This window comes from Lichenostomus cassidix, chromosome 9, assembly GCF_008360975.1.
Source record: "Lichenostomus cassidix isolate B80296 chromosome 9, HeHo_3.0, whole genome shotgun sequence".
Classification (NCBI taxonomy): Eukaryota; Metazoa; Chordata; class Aves; order Passeriformes; family Meliphagidae; genus Lichenostomus; species Lichenostomus cassidix.
Window position 1 is genome coordinate 9,475,129 of NC_139490.1, and position 15,042 is coordinate 9,490,170.

Consider the following 15,042-nt stretch of genomic DNA (forward strand, 5'->3'; position numbering starts at 1 on the left):
TCCATAGAATATTTTTATATATATACATAATATATATATTAAAATTACATTTCTCTTTACAAAAACAATTCAACAAGGGGCCAGGGGACAGAGCCCGTTGCCAAAACCAGGGCACAAGCACCCTGAAAAGTCTGTTGCACTGGGCAGAGTCCCTTTTGGGGTGTCTCCACCCTCCAAGCGGGGGCTCAGTCCAGAGTCCAGCAGCAGGTTCCGTGGGTGAAGGCAGGGGCACTGGCCCCGTGGCAGGATGCCTGCTCCAGATCCGACACAGCTCGCCCCGTCCCCACTGTCACCACCTGTAAGGAGAGGACAGGACATGAGCTCAGGAGGGGTGATAGTGCCAGTCCACCCCGAGCAGCATATCAGGGAGAACTCCCCCCCCAAAAATCATAGATGTCCCTACTTCTGGCGGGTGGCGCTGTAGGGATCGAGGAGGTGTGAGCTGGCCTGAGCCAGGTTCCAGTCGAACATCTCCAGCACCCTCTGGCACTCGCTGCGGGACTTCAGCCCCAGGCAGAAGAGCTGCTCAACCTGCAAGGGGACAGTGCATGGCCAGAGGGGTGACAGGGGTGCCACCATGCTTGCTGAAGCCAGGACGAGGGAACAGGGGTGTGCTGTACCTTCAGGTACTGGATGGCCCGTTGGATGCTCCAGCCGTGGTTCTGCAGGGCTGCCTGGCACTCCTCGGTGGTCACGCCATGCACCGTCTCCTGCACCTGTGGGGGAGCTTGTGGTCACTATCTGCCACCACCTCTAGCCAGCAAGGAGCCTGTGACTGAAGCAGGAGACCACGGGGGCTGCCCCCCAACCCTGTTCCCAGGGAGCACTCTCAGGCTGGAGCTGGGATCATTCTCATCCCTGGGATCTTAAGCTTGGGTGGGCCACAATAGTCCCAGCCTGGAGAGACTAAGGGGACCATAGCAACAGCCACCTTCCCCCTCCCCAGGGTCTTCAATTCCCATTTTAGCACTGCAGTGACATTTAAGTCCCCCTGCACATCTGGGGCCCCCTTGTAGCCAGTTCCCTGGGGTTGAACTTGTGGAAAGTGAGGCACAGGGTGGGGAAAGCTCTTGCCCAAGTGAGCCCATGACTACTCTTGCCCAAGTGAGCCCACTCCTCATGGATGTTGGGGATGACACACACCAGCCGGATCTTGTCAGCAGGACGGCAAACATCTGGCCCATCGTAAACGATCTTCTGGAGGCTGCAGGAGGCCTTCACCAGGCACTTGGGCCCAGGGTTGCTGTTGTTGGAGGAAAAGTTGGCCTTGCAGTCTGGCAGTGGCTGCTGCACCATGGGACGGACGGTGGCTGTGGTGACCTGGCGGGACGCTGGCACCTCCTCGGGACTTTTAGCCTCCTTGAAAAACTTCTCATACTTGTCCAGGTAAGCAGGTCGCTCGGGCAGCAGGTAGTAGTGGGTGCTGCTGACCTTCTGCCCATCTTTCACGATGGGCAGGATGCAGGGTCCCTTGGAGCAGTCCTTGCCCTGCGCCTGGATCACCTTGGGGGTGGCGTACTTGGGGTCGAGGGCAAAGCTCTGTGTGGTGGGCATGGGCTTCCCTGGTGAGGTGGAGAGGCAGGAGCAGAGGGCAGCACGCTGCTGGGGGGAGCCCACCTGCAGAGCCATGGGGCTGGGTGTCCGGGAGGTGGGCTGTGACAGCGGGTCCCGCGGGGGAATCTGGGGTGGCCGGTCTTCCTCGCCCCCCGAAGCTGGGGAGAGGTCCCCTGACCAGCGCCCAGGCTCATTGCGGCGAAGGGGCCGGGGTGGGATTGGGACACGGGGTGGGATTTGGGGCTTGTCGTCAGCTGGGGCAGCCGGTCCCAGAGGGACGTTGAGCCTCTTCATGCATTCCTGCTGCAGCTCCTCAAAGAGCTCAGTGGTCTGCGTCATGCTGGGCTGTTTGGTCTCCTTGGGGGGCAGGAAGAGGTTGTCCTCCAGTGTCGGTCCCCGCTCACCCTCATCCACAAAGCCATAGTTGGTCTTGCCCCGCCGGCTCGGGGGGCTGGTGATAGAGCAGACCTCAATGTCATCCTCATCCTGTGCCACGTCATCGTAGGCAGGCGGTGGAGGCAAGGGCCGGGAATCCCAGTCCACCACTGGCGTGGGGTGGAGAGGCCGAGGTAGAGCCCTCGTGGGGCTCTGCGGTGGGGTCTTGTCCAGCAAAGAACAGGCCTCCATGGCCAGCTTGGCCAATGACGGGGCTGTCAACTCCCCCACTGGAGAGGGGCTACCTTGAGGCACTTCCTCCCCAAAGTCAATGAGGGTCACCTCGCTGCTTGCTGGCCCCTCGCTTGCCAGCCGTCCGGGTTGCCGCTCGCCCACCTTGGTGCCCGGTACTCGTGCTGATGGCTTGACCGGTCGCAGACCCTTCCCTGTGCCTGGCTTCTTCAGGCAGAGCTTCCGGAGACCCCCAGGCAGACCCTCCTCCTCCTCACTGACTGGGTCGTAGCAAGGTTCTAAAGGGGGACAGAGAAGGATGGTGAGGGTCCCAGCATCTATCCCTGCAGCACAACAAGAGGCATCTGCATCTCCAAGCTCCCAAACCACCCCATAGTTTCAGCCCTCCTTGCTCCCAAGGCACACGAGGGCACCTACCCCAGGCCATCCAGACAAAAGAGAAAAGAAAGAGGGCATAAAAAAGGGAGAGCAGCACCAAAGAAGCCCAACTTACTGGTGAGCAGGACGGTAGGCTGAGGCGGGCGTGGAGGAGGCTGCCCTGCAGAAGAAAGAACCCAAGAGAAGGGGAAGCAAAGGGTGAACACGCAAAGCCAGCGGCAGCCAGGGTGCTTGTTAGCAGGGTGCATGCTTTGTCACATCTCCCATAACCGGTGGAGCATGGGGAGGATGCTAGTGGGAAGCCCCCAAAGATAAAACTGTAGGTTTATGGGGATTGTGGCATATGCACGGCATCCGGGCTCCCTCCCCATGACAGCTCCACTGAGATCCCCCGCACTGGGGAGGCCAACTGTGGGAGACTGGGAGGGGACAAGGGACTCGGACGAAGGACAGCAGGGCAGAGTCCAGCTGGGCAGAGCCACCAGCCGCCCACACTGCTGGCAGTGGCGTATGGCCAGGTGACAACACGTCCCATCATCCCAGTTCCCCCTGGTCTGCAAAAAGCAAGTGCCAGCAGAGAGACAGAAAGGAGAGGGTCCAGCCCATCACCCTGGCAGCAGGGTACGGGGATGGGGGCTTTGTGCAGCTGATGGGCAGGAAGAAGGAGAAAAGCCACTCACTTTTAGCCCTGCCTGGAAGCTGGGTAGGTCTGGCAGCACTCGGGTCCACACCTAAAATGTCAGGAGGGTCCATGGGATTTCCCAGGTACAGCCTGTGGGGAAAAAGGAGAGTGTCTGGGAATCAGCAGGGGCCACATGGGACCCCTCACTCCCCAGGCTCGTGCCTTAGGACACCCCACAGCTCCTCCACCACACACCAAGCCCAGTGAGTACCATTCTTCTGAGTCCTGGGGCAATACACCCCAGAGGCTTCCAGTGCTACGGCACAGAGCCCGGTGCCATCCCAGTGTCATCCCACCCCTCTCCGGCTCCATGTGCATGATACGCTGTGCCCAGGGGACTGCAAGCAGGGAACCGTGTCCAGAGTACTTGTGTGGGGTGCAGTGCCCAGGACAGCCCTCCAGCAGCAGGGCGATGCTGCGCCCAAGGCAGGGTGCCCCGGTACCGCGTGCCGGTGGGTGCCGGGAGGCCCGGGCGAGCCGTCGCAAGCCAGGGAGCCGGCGGGAGCGGGCGCAGCCCCAAGGCCTGGGCGTGTGCCGAGCTCGGTGCGTTCTCGGCAGCCCGGGCAGCACGTACCCAGTACCCGTGCCCACGCAGCGGGGCGCGGGGAGGCCTGCCGGGGCACGAGCCAGATCCATGTGCACGGTGCCTCGGTTCAGCCTCCGAGGGCCGCCGGCACAGCACACGACACAGGGTGCTGTGGAGGGGTCAGGCTGGGACTGAGGGCACTGGCAGAGCTGTCCCAGGCCTGGGATAACAAACAGCAGTGGGGATCATGATGCCAGGGGATAGACTGAGGCCAGTGCAGGAGCTGGCTCTACTCACCAGGAGCTTTCCAGTTTTTGAAATCCTATCCTGGCCCCACTGCATTGCTCTCCCACATCCCTCCAGCCCAGTGCTGGGAGAGACACCCTCATGCCCCCTGCCAAGGTGCTCCTGCTCACTGCTGCACAAGCAGTCCCACCTGGCAGGGAGTATATGGGACACTGGGGCACAAGCACCCAACCCCCTTTCCCCCATCACAGTCCAGCCAGGTGTCTTCTGATGGAGCAGAGCAAAGGAAAAAATCATTTTGGTGGATATTTTTGTGCTTTGCTTTACAAAAAGACTCATGCTGTTAGAAGCGGGGGACAGGCTGCAAGCCGCGCACGTTTAGCAGCCCTGGAACATCCCAAAAGTGTTTTGGGGTAATGTGGCCACCTCTGGGGTGGTGCTTACCGATGTCTCCCTGCCCCAGGACAGCTGCCCAAAAGCACAGCAGCCCCCCACATCCCTAACCCCATTAGTAGGAGAGGCAAAGAAGTTAGTCCAGCTGCAAGGACCCTACCCAGAGCCACCATTCCCAAAACAGCGGGGAAGAAAGAGATGCTTCATGGGGGGAAAGAGGGGCAGTAGCCAAGCCGCGTCTCGCTCCCATGCCCAGTGGACAGCGGGGAAGGGAGGGAGCAGGCAGAGGATGCAGAGAAGACAAAAGGTTTCTTACTCATCAATTTTATCGGGAAACCCCCAGCAGTGCTGCGGGTTGGTGTCTCCATGGCCTGTGTGGATGAAGCTGTTTTTAAGCGGCTGGCTGATGTCGTGGGCTGACAGCCCTGCCACCGAGGTCACCGTGTTTCGGGGAAATTGGCCCACTTTTAGGGTCCGTTTATTCTGACCCCGCCACCAGTAATTCTCGGCCCTAAGGAATAAAAAGGACCTCGTTACTGATGAGGGGATGACATGCGCCTGCCCCACTGGTGGGGAAGAGGCAAGGTGACTTGTCCAAGTCCACGCAGTGGCACAGCTGGGAAGGGAACCTCTGTGCCCAGGATCCCAACCCTACACCAGCAATATGCTTTGGCTCCCACCCCACATGGTCCCTGCACCTGGTGGTGCTGGGAATGCAAGTGGTCGGGAACAAAGCACCACACTTCTGTCCCAAAATGTGTCCCTTCCTCCTCCCTGCTGCCTCAAGTTGCGCAGGGAGCCCTGGGGTGATGCGTGCATCAAGCTGCTCATCATCTATCCCTCTGTGCCCCATCCAGTAAAGGACGGCACAGGGGACATGCCTGGTGTCTGATAGGGGCCCTTATGGGGAACAGTTGACTGTGGGGTCTTCCTCGCTCCCTTCCTATGTTATCTGTAAGCCCTGTGCAAGTTGGTGCAGGTAGGGGGAGATGGGCAGAAAGACAGGTGGGGGGCTTAGGCTGTCAATCTTCCTGAGGGGGGGAAAGGGGGGCCAGGCCACCCTGGGGTACTGGTCCCCACTGTGTCCCTGAGGAGTCACCCAGGATGCAGCCACCTCTGGGGGGGATGAGTTGGTCATCTAGCCCAGAGGGACTGGTGGGGGGAACCGGGATGGGGCAGGGGAAGGTTTCCCAAGTGGTGTACCCCACTCAGCACTGTGCCAAATAAATGCCGGGGGTGCTCTGACCCTCAGCCTCCCCCCTGCCTGTCAGGGCCCTCTAGTCCCTGTGGGCAGGGCGTGCTGTGGGCAGGGGGCAGTGGCAGTGTGGGTGCCAGCCTGGCGAGGCTGGCACGGGCCCCACGGTTTCCTGGAGTCACCTGTGAGTCACCCCCGGCCACCAGCTCAGCCCTTTTCCTGTTTACCTTCCCACTGCCGCCAGCCAGCCGCCTTACTCAGCGTCGGGACCCCTCGGCAGAGCCCCGGCAGAGCCCAGCCGGTACTGGGCACCCTCCCTCACCAGCGGCAGGCTGCGGGAGGTGGGGGAACGGCTCCCTACCCCAGGAGGTCCCCTCCACTCGCCCTCCCTGCGCCCCTCACCGCCGCATCCCGACGAAGGGATGCTGCAGCCGCGCCACCCCTCCACTCTCTCTGCTCCCAGCCTCGGTCCCACCGAACCCGAGCTCGGACCCCCGGCACAAACCCGCTCCGGCGCTGCCCTGGCTCCTCTCCCCGCGACAGCCCCATCCCGCGGCCGGCTGGGTCCCCGGGGGGCTTTCAGGGAGGTCCCTGCCCCTGCCCACACACACGTACGCACAGCCGGCGCCCGCCGAACGACAGGCAGGGGCTTGAAAAGGGGTGGGGGGTGTTTACGGTGCCCCGGGCGGCCTCGGCAGGACCGGATGCGGCCCCCCTGCAGGAGGCCCCCCTTCCCCTCGCCAGCTCTGCCCGGGCATCCCCGCAGGCAGCGTGGTGGGGGGCGGCCGCCGCGGGGGAAACTGAGGCACGAGGAGGGGGCTCCCCTCCGGGAGTACCGGCAGCCTATGGGCTCCTGCCACCCCTCGGCTGCTGAGCGCACCGCGTCTGCCCTGACTCCGCACCCCCAAAACCCACCGGGGGTCACCAAGGACCGGTGTCCCTCAGGGAAACTGAGGCAGGGGAAGCTGCGCCCCGGCTCTGCTCCACGCCCGGCAATTCCCGACCGACCGGCAACCTCCAGCCCCTCTTCCCGCTCCGCTCCATCCTCCCCTCCGCGGCTCACCTGGGGCCGGCGGTGGGGCGGGGGGCGCGAACCCGCAGCCCAGCCGCGATGCGGCGGCAGGGACGATGTAGGCACTCTGGCGCAGCCGCACCGCCCTCCGCCGCTCCTTCCCTCCCTCCGCCGACGCCGCTTCCCCTCCCCTCCCCTCCCTGCAATTAAACTGCCAGACCCTGGGCAAGAGTCATCCCCGCGGCGGCGGACCGGGAGCAGCCGGTCCCTGCAGACACACAAACCCGGCCTGATTCACCCCGGCTTGTGACTAACCGCGAGGAGCCGGCCCGGGGCGGGGGACAGGGAGGGACAGGGAGGGACGGGGACAGAGCCCTCCTCCTCCTCTTCCCGTTGGGGCTGCGGGACCGGCCCTAGCGCGGGGGACACTGAACTGCTTTGCGAGGTCCCCAGTCCTCCAGCGGGAAGGTGACAGGCACATCCTGGGATAGGGATGCAGGGATAAAAGGCCTGCCTACTCCAGTCCACAGGTCCCCGGGATGGCGGAGGGGGTGGCTGTGCCCTGGTGAGGTCAGCAGGGACCAAGTAGCCCACAGCACAGTGGGTTCTGCCAGCACGGTACCAAGTCCCACGGTGCCTGTCCCAGCCCGATGACAGCGGCATGTCTCTGGGTGCTGGCGGCACGTCCCCACCACTATCAGCAGGGAGCGGCCCTGGGGCGTGTGGTTTCCCGGGGCAAACCCACGGGCACCGCGGGGTGAGTCAGCGGGGATGGTGCGGGCAGGGCTGCGGGCAGTGCGGGCAGGGCTGTGTCCCCCGCACTGCGGTGGCCCCATTATGCTGTGCTGCCTGGAGAACCACAAACCTCCCAGCTCTGCCCACCCGTGGGGTACCACGGCCGGGTGCGCTGTGGGCAGAGCCACCCGTTCACATCCCTGCTTCCCATAGCTCTGCTAGTGTCCCCAGCCTCCCCATTCCCTATCTCTACCCAGGTTGGCAGGCAGTACATTCAACCCTCTACAACACCTGCCACCCTCCCATGCAGTACCTGCCCTCGATGACTGTGATGATGTCGTTCATCTGGATGTGCAGCTTGTCAGGCTCCTCAAAGTCCTGCAGCGCTCTCATGTCAGTGGGCTGAGCCTGGGGGAGAGGTGGGTGAGGATAGAGGATGCAGCCCCTCCTGTCCACCCTGTTTTGAGGCCAGACCCAGCCCCAAGGAGGGCAGGGGCGTCCCAAGAATGGACAAGAGACAGCATCACTACTAGCCCCTCCTCAGCTGTCACATCCTTGGGGTGGGTGAGGACAACGCAGCAACCAGGTATCTCCTGCTGTCACCATGTCACCACCCTCCACGTTCCCAGCCTGCAGGGCTGCCTGGCCCAAGCTCCCCCATGTCACCTCCCGCCTCAGCAATATCCTTAGCTCTACCCATGCTTGAGCAGAGGGGCAGGACAGGGTGATGGAGGTCCTTTCCCACTCGCTGCTCACCCACCTCCACCAAGAAGTCTCGCAAGGCCACAAAGGTAGGTCGGTCCTCAGGCTTGTGCGCCCAGCACTGCAGCATGACATTGTAGATGTCCTGGGGACAGTCCTCAGGCCGTGGCAGCCGCTCACCCTCCTTGTCTATCTTGTGCAGGATCTGTGGGGCAGGGTGTGCTGTCAGGGTGTCCCAGATCCCCCTTAGCACCAGTGGGGTGAGGTGAGGGAGCAGGTCAGGAGCAGGTCTCTGCTGTACACCTACCTGGCTGCCATTGAGGCCAATCCAAGGCTCCTGACCATAGGTGAACATCTCCCAGAGGGTCACTCCAAACATCCACGTGTCACTGGCGTGGGAGAAGGTGCGTGTCTTCAGGCTTTCAGGAGCACACCTACATGGGAAAGGACATGAGCACATCTGCATGGGGAAGGACATGGGGAAGGCCGTGGGTGCTGCACCCCTAGGTCTCCCCTCCCCAAGGCTCACCAGGCAAAGGGGACCTTGCGATGCTCTTGCATCACATAGTGATCATCATTTTTGGGCAGAGCCCGCATCAGTCCGAAGTCCCCGATCTTGACGAGCTCGTTGGAGGCCAGCAGGATGTTGCGGGCAGCCAGGTCGCGGTGGATGAAGCGCTTGGACTCCAGGTAGGCCATGCCCTTGGCCACCTGGATGGCATACTGGCACAGGGTGGAGATGAGGAAATGGCCCTGGTTCTTCCGCAGGCGGTCCAGGAGGGAGCCCAGTGGGGCCAGCTCTGTCACCTGGGCCATGGGGTGAGGACAGCAAGTTGGTCAGTGCAGAGGAACCCTGGCTGCGCTGGCGTCCAGCCTTCTTATGCCCCACTGGGGATGCCAGCAAAGAACTTGGGGTACAGACCCAGCCTGGCTTTGCTCATGCCATCATGTGGGACCCCACCACGTGGGTGTCATTAGAGTCAGCCCCGTCCCCCTACACTCACCATCTTCATGGGGTGGGAGAGCACCACGCCATACAGGCGGATGAGGTTCCTGTGGTCCAGCGAGTGCATGGCATTCACCTCCCGGATGAAGTCATCCAGTGCCTCCGGCTGGCTCAGCACATCTGTCTTGAGGCACTTCACTGCCACATTCAGCTATGGCCAAAGCAGGGATGAGCTCCAAAAGTGTCTTCCCCTGTGGGTGGTCCCACTGCCTGGCTCCCCACCCCCCAGAGCAGGCCCTCACCGTCTTGCCGGCAGGTGTGCACCACTCTCCACGACGCACAACACCGAAGGAGCCGTCACCCAGCTTCTCAAAAATCGAAAGGTCCCGCTCCCGCACAAGGCAGGTGAGGGAGTGTTGGCCCCCAGCTTCAGGGGGTGGTGGCGTGGGGGGCTTGCGGAAGGTACTCTGGGGCTGGGGCGGCAGCTCTGACTCTGGGCGCTTCCCACTGAACACCTGTGGGACACAGAGGCAGGTGAAACATGGGCATGGAAACACCTCAAGCCCTTGGGTCTGCAAGTGAGCAGTAATGGGACAAGCCCTTGTTTGGGCTGTACATGCTGGAACCTAGTGATGACCCCTAACTGGTGATGACCCAGAGAAGGCCGGCTGTGGGAGCAGGCTCTGTTCCTCCAGCTGTCGGCACTCGGAGCTGCAATTCCCATGGAGGAAAGGGGTCGTTCCTCTTGCAGCAGCCCTGCAGTGGCTCCCCAGCAGCCACAGCAAACCAGGCCAGGATCCAGAGGGCCCTGGGCACTCCTTGGCCAGGCTGAAGCCACACAATGTGCCTGGGCACAAAGCCAAGGGAAATACTTCCAGCTTGGGCTGAGTGTGGTGAGACATCCCTGAAGCGACGTGGGCTTTGCAACGCATGCTGGCTGCCACCACCACCACTCAGAGGGGTTGGGCTCTCCTTCTATCTCCCTAAGCTGGGATGGATGATGTGCCCCATGGGACTGGGTCCACCCCAGTCTCAATGCAGTGTGTGTGGGAGCTGGGCCCAGCATTTGTCTGGGGTGGGTGGTGGCATTTTTGCCATTTCTTCTTTAATAGAAGTAGCTTTCTATTAAAAGCCCATCCTGACCATGTCCCAGCACAGACAAGTCACACAGGGGAGAGGCTGTGACCCAGTGCCCAGCTGGCAAACACTCTGCTCTTCTGGAGGTGCCAGGAATCACAGGGTGCCAGCAGCACCAGGTTTTCATGGGATGGCATCAGGGCATATGTGAGCATCTCAAGGTCCCCTGCTCTAGTGTGTCCCAGCATGCAGGTTCAAGCCTTTGCCCTCTCCCTGTGAGGCACCAGGGCCCTGGGCAGCACTGCTGTTCACAGAGCTGTCTGGAGCAAGGTGCTCTGGTTCACTGTCTGCAAACAAGTTTCCTGGCAATGAGGGGAATGAATTTTCCAAGTGCCGGGGTAGCAAAGCTGTCCTTTGCTGGGAAGTGACCCAGGAGCCTGAGTGGGACTGAGGCACACACTGGCAAGGTCACACCACAGATGGGGCATGGATGGCAGGGGCTTCTGCCCATCTCCCCATCAGCCTCCAGGGACCAGGGACATGGGAGAGCCAGGCACCCAGTACAGGGAGAAGGGTATAGGGAGAGGTCCAGCTCCTCCTGTCTGCCTCAGCTTCTCTGCCACACCTCTCCCTCTTCCATCCCTACCTTGCTCATCCAGGATTTCCGCTTGCACATGGCTTTCCTCCGCTTCACTGCTTCCCACAGCCGCCGCTGGCCTGCAGGACACAGGGATACACTGACTGTCACAACCCAGTCTGGGGTAGAGTTCCCTCCAGTCCCTATGCTCCTGTGAGCTTCCCAAAAGATGCTGCACATCCAGCCGGGGGTAAGGGGAGAGATTTGGGGGGGATGTACACACCGGGGCGTCCCATGCCGATCTTCTCCAGATCCTCATTTTTGACGTACTCAAAGTGGGAGAGGCGTGTGACGTTGAGCTCGTCTCGGATGCGCAGGAAGTACTGCTGCAGCTGCAGCTCGGTGAGCAGCTCCAGCAGCCAGTCTGTGCCCTCCTCCGCCTGCATGCTACAGCTCAGCCTCTGCTGGGACATGATACTGGGTTAGGAGCAACCCTGCTCGGCTTCCCTCTGCTCCATCCCTGCTGGGGAGTCACCCACAGGGCCTCAGAAACAAGGCTGGGGTGCTGCTGTGAGGGATACTAGTGGACTCATCTCCTGAGCCTGTCACCACCTCTCGGGGGGAGGCCAGGAGAGGCACCCCATCAGCAGGACCTCCAGAGATAGGCAGGGCCTCCCAGTCTGCCCTGTTGTGCCCAACGAAATACCAGCCCACCCCTCCATTCCACCACAGGTTATCCTCTGGCAGGGGTGCCAGGGACACAGGAGGAGGCAGAGCCTCAGGACAGATGTGCCCATTCAACTCCCTCTGCTCAGCTAGAGGGGCTGAGCAGGGAGGAGACAGCTGTCCCCAGAAGGGACAGCCACCTTGGCCCCCTGGCACCCCCACACACCTGGCCGAGTCACAGTACAGACCCACAGTGGGTCTCCTCTGCCACAGGTGGTGGCAACTCCGTGGACAGACACAGGGAGGGGGCAGACAGGAACATCTGGGCCTCTGGAGAGTCCTGTCGCCCCAGTGCTGAGGTACAGGGCACCCCAGTACTGCTGGCATCAGCCCTCAGACGTGCCAGGACACAGGGAGGGAGGGATGGAGCCCTGTGCTCCCCCTCACTCTGCATCCCTGCCTGTTATCCCGGCTCTCCCCCACTTTCACCACCACATTTCTGGAAAGACATATGGCTCTGCCTCCTCCTGCTGAGAGCAGGAGGGAGGTTGAGAGCCGCTGTCCCAGCTCCACAGAGCAGCAGCCCCCTCCATCCTCTCCTCTTCCCTGGGAGACGACATGGCCCCTGGCGTCTTCACCCGCTCGGCTCCCTCGGCCGCGTCACCGCAATTACAATCCTCGGCACCGGGCTAAAAATACGGCGGGCGCGGCGAGCAGCTGGGCACGGGGGCGCATGGGGGCACGCAGGGCCACACGGGGCGAAGGGAGCTGCGGCTCCCCTGCCCGCCGGCGACGGGGACAGGGCCGGGTGATGGCTAGTGTAGGGTCTGCCCGGGGCGAGGGTCGGCACTTACTCGGTAGAAGCGGAAGCGAGTGAGGAAGGGGAAGGATCGGTGCAAAGCCTGGAAGCGTCGCATCCTGCCTGGCTGCCCGCCGCCAGTCCCTGGCACCGCTGATGTCCCTTCCCCGGTGCCGGCGTCCCACGGCGGAGCCCGCTCACTGCAGCCGGGGCACCCGCAGCCCCTTCATCTGCTCTACTGAGATGTCCCCTGGGCTCGGCCGCCCCGCAGACCCCTCTGGAGCGGGCAGGGGGCTCGGGCTGTCCGTCGGCCGGACGCGGGCTGTGGCTCTGCCCCTCCTTCCATCCGGCTCTCGATCCTCTGGCCGGCCGGCCCTCCCCTTCCCCAACGCAACGGGGCCGGGGCGGGGGGTGGCGGCAGGCACGGTTGGGGGTCACTCCCCTGGCTGGAGACGCTTCCTGAGGACCCCCCGCTGGTAGCGAGGTTCAGTCCCGGCCGCCTGCCCGCAGCGCTGCCCAGGAGGGTTATTTTCAGCCGGGCTGGGACGCGCGCCCAAGGGGCCGGGCTCCCATCAATGTCCCGCTTTCTCCCTTGTTCGGCGGTCGCCGGCAGCTGGGAGCCCGGACCCCCGCTCCCATTTCCATGGAAACTCGCCCCGGCCTTGGGAAACGCTCCCAGGCCTCAGTTTCCCCTTCAGGAAGCAGGGAGGGAGGGAGGCAGAAGAGACATCCGGCTCTCTGGTCCCCAACCGAGGCCACAGGCAAGATGCCAGGGCGATGGGCACTGCGGGGGGAGTTTCTGGCTCGGCAAACATATCCGCTGCCCAGCTGCCAGCCCCCACGAGGTTCTGCCGTGGGCTGCCACCAGCGCCCTGGGACTCACTCCCCTTCCCTGGCGGGGCTGTCCGCCCGCGGGCTCTCCAGGGAGAACAGCTGTCCATGCCGGCAGCCACAGCGTGAGAGAGGGAAGACCCACAGCAACCTCTTGCCACAGCCCCCGCCTGCCTGGCCCCCCCAAACCGTGGCCATTGCTGTGCCGGGGGTCAGCTAAGAGCGAGTTAAGTGCATCCCCAGGAAGAGTCTCCACTGGGGCTTCCACTGCCACTGGGATCCCAGCTGGCACCCGGCAGCACAAGAGCCGGGCACAACAAGCCCATTGACTGGGGACAACTGGGCACAGTGCCCTCGGCACCAACCTCTGCCACGCGCCAGCTTCCCCCTTCCCAGCTCAGGGGACACCGGGGGTGGGGGGGTGCCCTGCCTTGACAGAGCATCACCCTCATCAGGCAGAAATAGCACCCACTGGGACTGGCACCGAGTGCACTGCCTCCTGCACCCCCAAATCCCACGTGAAGTTGCCCAGTCCAGTGCTTATATCGGGAGTACAGGCTTCCAAAAGGGAATGAGAGAACCCAGCTATGCCCGCCATGCCAGGGGAGGTTCTGTGCCTCAGTTTCCCTCTCTGTAGTAGACCCACAGGCACATGGACTGATTCTGTAACCTCGACTCTGAGTTGGGCCAGGAGCCCTGCCATCAAACTCCCTTCCTGAGGTGGGGAAGTCACAAATTCCTTAGATCCCTGGCACAGGTGCTGCTCGACCCTTGGTGCCCTGCCATGCACACGGCATCCTTGCAGCGCCAGGGATGCACCCTACGTGCACCCAGGCTCATGCATGGTGCGTGCTGAGGATGCTCACGTGCACCCCAGGACCACACAGGAGCAATCTCCCCGCGCCCCGCGTGCCTCCCGCCACCTGCACAACCGCAGCCGCCCCCCACGCACGTCCCCTCCGCGCACCCCCCCGGCTGCCGCCCTGCCCGGCCGCACGTGCGCAAACACCGCGGCGCCGCCGGCGGCACCGTCCTGCTCCCGCCTCCGCCCGGCGCACACCTGGAGCCGCCTGCCCCCTGCGCGCCCACGGGTGCCCACCCCCGCTGTGGCATGTTCCTCGCCTCCGCGCTTGCCTGGCATCGCACACACCCGTCCGAGCTTGCACGTTGGGGGTCAGTCCTCCCCACCTTGCCCCCCACTCAGTTACATCTATCCATAACGACACCACAATACCTGTCCTATACCTCAAGCCACCTGCACCTACACATTCCCCACATCCATGCACAGCCTGACATTCCCAGGGACATCCCTATGTGGGGATGGCAGCCTGCGAGGCCACTGTCTGGTTGCAGTGCTGCAGCTGGGCGACGGCATCCTGTGCTGGCCACTGTGCCCCCCCCCCCCCCGCCTCCAGGAGCTGTGCCAGGCTTGGCTGCTCTTAGCTGCTGCACGCCATTCCCCCATGCCTCAGTTTCCCCAGCAAGAAGCAGCAGGCAGCCCCGCTCCCGTGGGTCAGGATGGGCGCACAGCCGAGCAAGGAGGGGGGTGTCATGCTGCCCCGGATGCTGTGCGGTACTGCACATTCCAGAGGGGAGATGCCATGCAGGGACCCCCTATGCTCCATCAGCTGCCAACCCATGCCCATCGTGGGACCACCAAGCTCAGCCAGGTGCCCCCCGCTGCTTCCCTCCACCGATTCCCCCCCACTGACCCGCCGGCACGGCATGCCCGGGGCGATGTCCTGCCGGGGGGGTGGCGTGGGGCGGCTGCTGCCCAGCCGCAGGGCCCGCTGCCCAGTGCTGTCCGAGAAGCTGTGGGGCAGGGAGCCGAGCATTTCCTCCTCCTCCTCGGCGCTGCTCAAGCGCTGGTAGTCGCATCTCTCGCCCATGGCTGAGGCGGCGGCTGCGGCGCAGCGGCGAGTGGGGGGCTCTGCGGAGACGCCCGCGTCTGCCTGGGGGCGGCGAGGGCTGGAGCCGGGTTTGGGATCACATGGCAGAAAGTTGCTGCAGTTCCGGAAAACAGCGAGAGGGTGAAGGTGACCGCGACAGCGATGGAGGGGAGGGGGGATGGATGGAGGGATGCAGAGGAAATGGGA

The 15,042-nt window shown here is 63.2% G+C and overlaps 1 protein-coding gene across 7 annotated transcripts in view; it reads right to left on the reverse strand.

Moving 5' to 3' along the window:
* The window catches only part of TNK2 (tyrosine kinase non receptor 2), a 21,568-nt gene continuing 6,526 nt past the window's right edge, over window positions 1–15,042 (reverse strand). For 3 of the 7 annotated variants that reach the window (XM_085069352.1, XM_085069350.1, XM_085069351.1), the window contains exons 2-16: window positions 10,934–11,111; window positions 10,720–10,790; window positions 9,299–9,511; window positions 9,055–9,207; window positions 8,580–8,857; window positions 8,358–8,484; window positions 8,109–8,255; window positions 7,662–7,756; window positions 4,723–4,917; window positions 3,240–3,331; window positions 2,675–2,719; window positions 1,144–2,459; window positions 621–716; window positions 404–531; window positions 155–296 (exon numbers count right to left, since the gene is read on the reverse strand). In XM_085069352.1, coding sequence (XP_084925478.1) covers window positions 290–296; window positions 404–531; window positions 621–716; window positions 1,144–2,459; window positions 2,675–2,719; window positions 3,240–3,331; window positions 4,723–4,917; window positions 7,662–7,756; window positions 8,109–8,255; window positions 8,358–8,484; window positions 8,580–8,857; window positions 9,055–9,207; window positions 9,299–9,511; window positions 10,720–10,790; window positions 10,934–11,096 — 3,126 coding nt within the window. In that variant the 5' untranslated portion in view covers window positions 11,097–11,111 and the 3' untranslated portion in view covers window positions 155–289. Of the gene's footprint in view, window positions 297–403; window positions 532–620; window positions 717–1,143; window positions 2,460–2,674; window positions 2,720–3,239; window positions 3,332–4,722; window positions 4,918–7,661; window positions 7,757–8,108; window positions 8,256–8,357; window positions 8,485–8,579; window positions 8,858–9,054; window positions 9,208–9,298; window positions 9,512–10,719; window positions 10,791–10,933; window positions 11,112–14,658; window positions 14,951–15,042 lie in introns of those variants that run through there. The other 4 variants (XM_085069349.1, XM_085069345.1, XM_085069347.1 and 1 more) reach the window with 4 other exon arrangements.